The 9,744-nt window shown below is 43.8% G+C and overlaps 1 protein-coding gene across 2 annotated transcripts in view; it reads left to right on the forward strand.

Moving 5' to 3' along the window:
• LOC123620542 (leucine-rich repeat-containing protein 37B-like) overlaps positions 1-8,918 on the forward strand; it is a 47,232-nt gene extending 38,314 nt beyond the window's left edge. For both annotated transcript variants that reach the window (XM_045525864.1, XM_045525865.1), the window contains 4 exons: positions 8-1,725; positions 2,067-2,171; positions 7,152-7,204; positions 8,770-8,918. In XM_045525864.1, the coding sequence (XP_045381820.1) occupies positions 8-1,725; positions 2,067-2,171; positions 7,152-7,204; positions 8,770-8,863 (1,970 nt within the window). In that variant the 3' untranslated portion in view covers positions 8,864-8,918. The remainder of the gene's footprint in view (positions 1-7; positions 1,726-2,066; positions 2,172-7,151; positions 7,205-8,769) is intronic.
• The last annotated feature ends 826 nt before the right edge of the window (positions 8,919-9,744 follow it).

Genomic DNA, 9,744 nt, shown 5'->3' on the forward strand with positions numbered 1-9,744 from the left:
TTGACAGGTGAAGAAGCATCTCTAGGGAATACAGAAGGATCGCTCATGAAGGTATTACAAGTCCGAAAGAAGCACACCAGCACTGAGCTGACTATTGAGCCAGAGGCACCCTCGGATAAACATGGCATCAGCTTGTCAGGCTTCACGAACGAGCCGCTGGGCTTCAATGACGAAAGCGATGTTATTAGTGAGCTAAATTACATATTGCCTTACTTCTCAGAGGGAAATCTAGAAGATGTAGAATCAATGTTATTACCGTTCATTAAACTGCTTTTTTCAAATGAACAAGATGGAGACAAGCCCCTGAGTCATCTGCAAAACAATATAAAGACCCCCTCTCTTCAACCTGCATCCAACAATCCAACTTACGCAAATAAACTGAGGAAACTCTATTTTCTGAAAAATTTATTAGATGCAGAAATTAAAGAAAAAATTGATGAGGTTAAAAAGAAAGAGAAAGCTATCATGCTTATGCAGTCCAGCCTTTTGGGTCCCAAATTTAAACGCCAAATCTTTCCCCCAAAATTGGAAACCGCTCAATCACAGGAAAACAGCCTGGCAGAGACTGAGGGTATAGGGAAAAGGCGGCAGAGGATGAAGATAGTCCTCAAGGGGCCCAATGGTGTAAGGAAAAAGCTCTTAGAGGAGAGAATCCGGAGGAAACAGAGTGCCTGGCCAGTTGCAAAGGAAATTGCCGAAGCGAGAAGGCTTGGGAGACCAGTCCCGAGTGAACTGGAACAGCTTCCCGGGGTGCAGAGCACCAAGAAGTTTGTGGAAAGCTCCTTGCACACCAAGCCTTCGTTCACACAGGAGCATGAGGCAGCTGTCTCTTCTTTGCTGGAACAAGGCTCGGTGGGCGTGCCTGCTGCTCCCACCACTGCGAAACCCCCACCTAAGGTTAAAAACAAATCAAAAGACTTGGCCGACACCATTTTTGTTTTAGAAGCTGCAAATACTCGAGTTAAAAGTATGGAGGCTGCTAAGCCAATCGTACAAGAGGTCAAAAAGGAAAGTTTGCTCAAAAGACTGGTATTTGCAAAGAGGCCTCCATTCTCTCCAGTCAGGCGCCTCATAAATTCCCCTTCATGGGAAGCTTTTTCATCTTCAGGAGACCCAAGTCATCAGGAGAATGCTTTTCCAGAGTTATTTTCCCTTTCAGAAGTTTCTACAGAGCACATTGGTACATCCCCTGAAGGAAATGCTTTGGAAGCAAAGATTTCTGCAGGAAGCACTGCTGTGCCCGAAGAAGCTGTCCCTGAACGCACAACCTATGAGAATCCTTCCACTGCAGGGTCCACTGGGGATGCTTTCAACATAATGCCAACGGTTAAAGAAGCCAGCGACACCCAGTGGGAATACCACAACACCGGCACTGACTTCACCCCCATGCCCCACGGCTTTAATTATCCCGTGCGCTCATCCCCAGGTGATCAGTTTGAAATGCAGCTAAACCAGCAGCTACGATCCCTCATCCCCAACAATGATGTGCGAAGGCTCATTGCTCACGTCATCCGGACTTTGAAAATGGACTGTTCTGAGAGCCATGTGCACTTGGCCTGTGCCAAGCTCATCGCTAGAACAGGCCTCCTGATGAAGCTTCTCAGTGAGCAGCAAGAAGTGAAAGTATCCAAGGCAGAATGGGACACAGATCAATGGAAAACCGAGACCTATATCAGTGAGAACACAGAACCCCAGAGCGAGCAGAAAGAGCAGGAGTCAAGTGAGGTGAGGACAACTGCAGAAGCAGGATGGACTTTTCCATCATTTAGCACAGGCCATGAAAACACCCACGCAGCGAGACCCGGGTAGACAGGCCCATATTTTGTCCTGGCCGTGACACTGATCTCCCACTTTGCTCATTTAGGGAATGAAACAGACCTAACACTCAAGATAAATTGTAGAGCAAAATGCTTAATAATAAGATTATGTAACACATTAAACTTGGTATGTTCTTTAAGAACCTGTAAGCTACTTACCTGGAAGAATGGGGTTTTGAATAGTTAGCTTTCATCCTTTCTGTCTCTTTGTTTTGGTTTTTTTTTTAACTGTTCTTTCCTTTTTTTTAGCTCACTAAAAAAGTTCCAAGATATGGCTATAACAACAAACTCATCTTGGCAATATCTGTGACTGCAACAGTGACGATTTTGATTATAATTTTCTGTCTCCTTGAGGTAAGGACAACAGTTAATTCAGGTTTCCAGAATACATGCTTTACAATAGATTGAGAACCCATGAATTGAAAATCAAATCTACTTTCCTACCTACTATTACTTGACATTCCTCTTCAGTCACTAAGACTGAGGTATGCTTTGTTCTTTTATTGCAAAGTATATACCAAGGATTTTTAAAGTAACCCCACTCCCAGGAGATCACTGTGGATTGAAACCAAGTTAACGAACCACGATGCTATTTTGAGAAGTTAAATTTAAGAAAGCTAAAGTTGATATGACAGCAAAAGTTTTCCAACCCAAAACTATGTCAACAATTTGATGTACTCACCAATCACTCTCATTCTATCACTGATTTCTTTCTTTGTTGCTGAAATATATTATCTCCACCCTCACTGAGCTGTCATCACCCTGGGGAGAAAGGACACAGGCAAAGATAGAAGTGTCATCTTGTAGATTCATTAGATTCAGGTAGCATCTTCCTCCAGTGTGTAAGGCATTGTCTAAATAGGTCCAGTTAAAGCCCTGCGGCTAAACCCTGCATCCAGCTACTCTAAGGTGTGTCATCTTTACGGTGGCTCCTTCCGGGAGCTTGCCTTTGTTTACCTTTTGTTCAATTTCATAATGGTCTATTACTTTTCACAACAGGTAGGTTCTAGCATATTAAAAGACTGGTTTAATAAGGTGACAATCATGACTCTACCCTACCAATCCAAACTAATTTACCTTTTCTCCTGTTGTGGCCGCCCTCCATTCCAGCCAAAGCAGCCCCACACCGTACCCCAGTCACACCATGCCCATCCCTGCTTTCATCTGCACGTCAACCCATCTACAATTCTCTTATTTCACTCTGCCCGTGGAAATCCTGTGAACCTGTCAAAAGCCAGCTCACGTTCATCTTTCTTCTTGATGCCTTCCCTGAATACTCCAGCCCTCCTGGTCCTAGTCCCTCTGTGAGATTTGTCACCATTTCTTAGAGGCCATGGTGAAGCATTTTCCCCTCCCCTCAGAACTTAAAAAGGTGGCAAACAATTTTTTTAAAGATGGCTATCCGAGACAGAATCCCCTGGGTCAGCACATGCAGCAGAGCAGAGCCGCAAGGACCAGTGGCTCCCTGGTCCACGAGGCAGGAGCAGAACCTGGCGGAATGTACGGGTTGAGTGGCCCTTGTCTGGATGCTCAGGACCAGAAGTGTTTCAGATATCAGATTTTTCAAATTTTGAAATATTTCCTTTATACTTACCAGCTGAGCATCCCTAATCTGAAAATCTGAAATCCAAAATGCTCCAGTGAGCATTTCCTGGGAGTGCCATGTTGGTGCTCAAAAATTTCAGACCTCGGAGTATTTTGGATTTCAGATTTTCAGATTAGGGATACTCAACCTGTATTAACTTATCTAAAGAAAAACACATCTATCTGCAGGAGGCTGGTCAGTAGTAAAAACTTAGAAAAGGTGAGGAAGAGACCAGTGTGGGCAGTGTCCATCCAACCATCGCAGGAGAGCACACTGGGCCTCAGGCGGCAGACGTGGGGTCAGGCCCACTGCTGAGACTGTGCCTAGGGTGAGATGGCCGCATCCTGGCAGGCACCTCAGCCCTTTCCATTAAACTCTGGATTCGGCTGCTTCCTTTTGTTCTAATTCTGTTTTCACCAAGTCGCTTTCTGGTTGTACTTGAGCGTGCCGCGGAGGCCTCCCTCCACAGAGGTTTTGTCTAAGGAGCAGATGTATTTCTCATTGACAAGGCATGATCTGGCATTCTGATTGTTGGTCAGTCTTGTGATCTTGGTATGGTGACACTGCTCCAAGAGGAAGAAGTGAATTGAGGACAGAGTCTGATTTCGGAGCCCAGGAAGCAGGGATCAGCGTGGAGTCAGTTTCTCAAGGCCTCAGGAAGATGGTCCCTGGCCATTACCCAGACAGTACCCTCTGCATCATCTCCAGGTGGCATGTGGCCTTTTGCTTTTTTTTTTGAAATTCCTATAAACTCCTCTACTGCTTTTAGTTTCTATGTACAGTTTAACCTTATATTTGTATTTATATCTTTTCATTATTTCCTCTCCCCACTTAGATGATAAGCTTTTTGAGGATAAGGTAGCATGTAGTGTTTTACCTTTAGTAGACAAAGGCATTTCCAGGAAGAGGGATGTGGCATTTTGTTAATTCCACAATGAGGAATAATGCAACCTAATATTTATTTGAATTAGCATATAGAGTCTGGCAACAAACAATCCATGTGTTCCTAAGGCTCTTGAAATGTCACCTTTTCATACTCCAAGCACTGGAAGAAAATGAATAAATGGAAATGGAGCAGCTCTGCCTAGCTCTTTGGGTGACACGTAATGGCAGATCCCTCTCTCTCACCTTAAACATATATCAGTATATGTAAAAAAAAAAAGTATTAGAAAGAAAATAGAAGCAATATTCTTATAATCATGTGATGGAAAAGAGTTTTCTATGCCTGATAGCACAGGCAGAAACCTTTGGTGGATTTGACGGCCTTGTCTGTGAGACCATTGGCAATCTTAGCCCTGGGGGAGGCCAAGCATGGGCTGGAGAGTTTTCCGTATTCTGTCTGGTTTAATCCTCACAACGCTCCTGTGAGGAAGAGACCATCATCCCTCTTGTACAGATGAAGGAGATCACCTTAAAGCCCCAGTAGCAAAGCCAAACACAGAGCCTAGATCCCGCTCACTGCAAAGCCTGCATTCCTCATTACCGTTCCGCCTCCTTAAAGACAAAAACACTGGGAAGTATTTGAAACATTGAAATACAATGAAAACCTTTGAAAGCATTGATATATTTAATATAAAAAGAGTGTTATAAATCAACAAGCCCAACAATCCAGTGGAAAAGGGAACAAAGGCTATGACGAGCAGGTGTGATTGTAGTCTGAGCCATCCCATCAGCGGCCCGCACCTCAGGGCTTACCTGGTGTGGGGGCTGGGAAAGAGGCCATCCCTGATATTTTCTTCTAGTACTTTCATGACATTGTATTGTTTAAATTTTTTAACACATATGGAATTTGTTTTATTATTTGTTTTTTAGTATGGTTGAGGTAGAGGATCTTTTATTCTCTTACATGAATATCCAATTGTTTTAAAATAATTTTTATTGAATGATTCATTCTTTCTTCACTGACCTAAAATACCATCTATATCTGAAATCTGTTCTCTTCCATTGATCCAGTTGTCTTTCTGTACCAGTACCAGTATCATACTACTTAATTCCAGTTGCTTTGTGACATATTTTGAGTTAAATATTTGGCAGATCAACCTCCTTCTCTTTGGTCTTATTTTTTTTCATACATTTCGTAGCTATTCTTGCATATTTTCTCTACCAGACATCAGCTGGCCAGTTTTTGTAAAAAACTATCATGGGATTGGAAGAGGATCACATTAAATTTGTCGACTAATTTGAGAATTGACATCTTTATATCATTCTAGGAACATGGTATCTCATGGTGTGTATTCATTTCTTCCTAATGTCCTTCGGAAGAGTTTTCATGTTTGCATCACATAGACCTTACATCTCCTGTTAGGTGAAAGATCTTTGTATCTTTGTTCCTAAATACTTTATACATTTCTATTGTGTTTGTAAGTGGAATCTTTCTTCCATTTTCTAATTAGTTATTGGTGGTACACAGGAAAGCTATTGAGGTTTGTGTGCTGATCTCTTGATTTTGTATATAACCACCTTACTGAATTTTCATATACTTCCAATGAAAAGTTGATTCTCTTGGGCATTTTAGGTTGTCTATCATTTCATATGCAAATAGTGATACTTTTGTTTCTTCCTTTCCAATGCTTACAACCCATTTATTTTTCTTATTGCATTGATCAGGACCTCCTCAACAATGATGAATAGTAGCGATAATTATAGGCGTCCTACTCTTGTTCTTGACTTTAAAAGAATGCTGTTGTTTAGGCATTGTGGTTTGTGATATCTAGGTTTGTGATAGATACTTTGATCAAGTTAAGGATGTTTCCTTTTTTTCCTAATTTTAAGAGTTTTTATCAGGAATTATTCATTATCTGAGACAGTCAATAAAATGTATTAAGTGCCAGCTGCATACAAGACCCCAAGCTAGGTACAGTTGGCCCTCTGCATTATTGGGTTCCACATCTGCAAACTCAACCAACCAGTGAATCAAAATATTTGAATGAATAAAATAAAATAAAAAATGGAGTGTAATAACATAGCATTTACACTGTATTAGATATTATAAGTAACCTAGAGGTGATTTAAAGTATATAGGATGATGTACATAGGTTATGTACATACACTATTCCATTTTATATAGGGACTTGAGGGCCCTTGGATTTTGGTATTGGACGGGGGTGGGGGGGATCTTGGAAACAGTACCCTGAAGATACCAAGGAAAGAGTTAAAGGATAATATCTTCAGGCCAGGCGCAGTGGTGCTTCATGCTTGTAATCCTAGCACTCTGGAAGGGTGAGGCAGGAGGACTGCTTGAGGTCAGGAGTTCAAGACTAGCCTGAGCAAGCGCGAGACCCTATCTCTACTAAAAATAGAAAAATTAGCCAGGCGTCATGACACGCACCTCTAGTCCCAGCAACTTTGAGAGGCTGAGGCAAGAGGATAACTGGAGCCTGGGAGTTTGAAGTTGCAGTGAGCTATGATCATGCCACTGTGCTCTAGCCAGGGTGACAGAACAAGATTCTGTCTCGAAAAAAAAAAGAATTCCTGTCTTCAAAGAAGTTATCTCTTAGCCTCACCTGTAGTCCCAGCTACTCAGGAGGCTGAGGCAGAAGGATCACTTGAGCCCAAGAGTTTGAGGCTACAGTAAGCTATGATGATGCCACTGTACTCTAGCCAGGGCAACAGAGTGAGACCCTTCCCTATTGAAAAATAAATAAAAAGAAGTTACCCCACTGGGTAGATAAGACTTAAAAGGAATGAACAAAGATTCGGAGATAGTGGCCATTATGATGGATAATCATGATTGTTTTCTTCCAAAACAGATTTATTTTCACAGGAGAAGAACACAGGGAGAACTAGAAGGATCCTCGAAGAGGTAAATATTGGTCTGCCGATTTTTAAACTAGAATTTTAGAACTAGAGGAGAACTTAGAACTCATGTATTTCAGTCCCCTCATTTTACAGTGAGGAAACTGCCAGAGGCAGGACGAATACTTGCGTACCCTAGGGCTTTGCCTTGTTCCAGCAAAATTAGCTCCCCAGCAAAAGCTGAGTTGGACAGGACCGGCAAGGACGCACCTGCTGTCACCAGTCCTCCAAGGGAAGGTGGGGGAGTTGTGGTTGTGTCTGTCCCTGCTGGTGGTGGGCATCATAGGCTCTGGGGAAGAGATAGGGAAGGCCACATGATACAGGGGCAAGGGAGCTAGTCTCCTTCAAGGCTGATGGAAGGTAGAAGATATGAATCCTCCCTCTAGAGTGACAGGAAATCCTACCTTCTCATCCTACTGGTTTTTGGGACCCCACTCTCTATTCCTTTTATCTCAGTCTCATAGAATTTTAACTAGGAGAGACCTTAGACAGTAGTTTGTCTCTTCCTTTTATAAGAAGGAAATAGAGACACAGAAAGGGAAATTATCTTGCCCTGTGGTCACACTGCTAGTGAGTATCAGAAAGAGAGTGGTCCCTTTCCAGCTGGGGGCTTCTCTATTGATTATACTCTACTTGGGCTGTGAGCTGCATTTTATATCACAAACAATACACATATGCTATGTAGACATAGGTAGTTTTTAAAACAACGCACTCTGATTTGTTTCCATTCTGTTCATATTCAAACAGAATATTTTGTCCTTTAAACTGATTTCACAGCTCACTCCCCAGTGACAGCCTGCAGTATGAAAATCCATAAGACAGATAACTTTGCTAGCTACACTCAGGCATTTGCTTGATGTGACTCAACTTATAGGACAAAGCTTCTAGGAAAATAAAAGCACTTTATCCCTCGCTCCCCAGCAAATGCTGCATGTGGGCCTAAGTTGGAAAGGGACTGATGTAACATGCTTCTGGATAGAGTAAAACACTTCTGCCCTGTATGGTTGTGTGGTTTGTTCACTGAACAAGAGCACGTGGCCAAGGGGGTAAGTGGGGCTGAAAATCCTGCCTGCACTCCACGCCAAGCCACGCACAAAGGTCTCCCCAGTGACACTGTGGGTCCCTCTTGGACAGACATGGAGAGCTTCTGGAATCCAGCACACATGGAATTATTTTCAGGGTCCCAGGTCTGTAGTGATGTTGCTCACTGTGATTGTGGACCTAGGTACGCGTTTGGTCCTAATAAGACCAGAGATGTACATCGTGAGAGACCTAGAACATGGCAGGAATCACTAATTGTCTTGTGTGTGTGTGTTTCCCCCACGGGGCTTTTTCGGGGGATGGCAGCCACTTTGGCTTAGGGATATGTACAGACCTCTCAATGCCACACGCCTGAAAAATATGGCAGAGAAGCTACACGACAAGGAGTCTTCTGATGAGGAGGAGATTTTCCACAAGGATGCAGGGTAAATGGCTGGGGACAATTTAGAATCGTATCTAAAATGAGGGATAATGAAAAGTTTAATTGCTCCTTTCAAGAGTGAAATCCTTGGCATTGTCTTCCTATCCCAGGGAGCTCACGGAAGTTGTGGTGACCACACCGGTGGAGTCAGCTGAAACACCAGAAGAGGAGGAGGAGGAGGAGGAGGAGGAGGAGGAAGCATAGTGCCCCAGCCTGCCTCAGGCAACCTGTCAATAAATTCTCTAACATTGGCTTCTCAGCATTGCTTGTAAGAGATTTATTTTTCTCGTACTAAACTGTATCCATTGCCAATTCCACCCATATGGTAAGAAATTAAAATGTAACTAGTTAAATATTTATTTACACCTAACAAGGGCCACAGGAAAGGAAAACAGGACTGAGGCCGGAATCCCTGGTGCTGGCCAACACTCCCCCAAGGGCGGTGTGGGCAGAGGACTTCCAGGGGCTCCCCGGCCTCATTGCCCAGTCTGATCAGCCTCTGGGAACCTGAAAACATCATGCTCACATACAGTTGTTCTGGGGCTCTCCCCTGGTTCATCAAGAACCAGTCATTTATGACATACTCGACCTCCTGCCCACAGGGGGTCGTCCACCTTCTGGCCCCTCTCATAGGGTCAGTGGGGTTGCCAGAATGTTTGGATCGCTGAGCCTCCCTGCACTGTTGGGCCGAGTCCTGTCTTTCTTCCCAGGCCCTCAATCTCCTGTGTGAATGTGTGTCCTGTCTTGGTAGGGAGTTCTCCACCCTTTCAAGCTGGAAAATTCACATTGGGCTTTTTGTTTGTGTTTTCCTGTTAAAAATGCCAACCCTTGGATAGCTAGTGGGGAGGTGCTGGGGGGTAAGGTAAAGAAGAACGTGTGGGAGCAGTAATTTCCCAAGACAGCCCTCCTGCAGCCTTTCTCGCAGAAAACGCGTTCATTGGAGGGCCTGCTTCTCCAGTCACGCGTTCTGCCCTGGCCACTCCTGACCCTCCCGCACCCCCAGCACCGCCCAGCACCAAATCCACCCACTTCCTGCCTCACCCAACGCAGATCCATGGCTGCCTTGTTCCAAGTGGTAATGCAAG

Source organism: Lemur catta, chromosome 15 (assembly GCF_020740605.2).
Source record: "Lemur catta isolate mLemCat1 chromosome 15, mLemCat1.pri, whole genome shotgun sequence".
Classification (NCBI taxonomy): Eukaryota; Metazoa; Chordata; class Mammalia; order Primates; family Lemuridae; genus Lemur; species Lemur catta.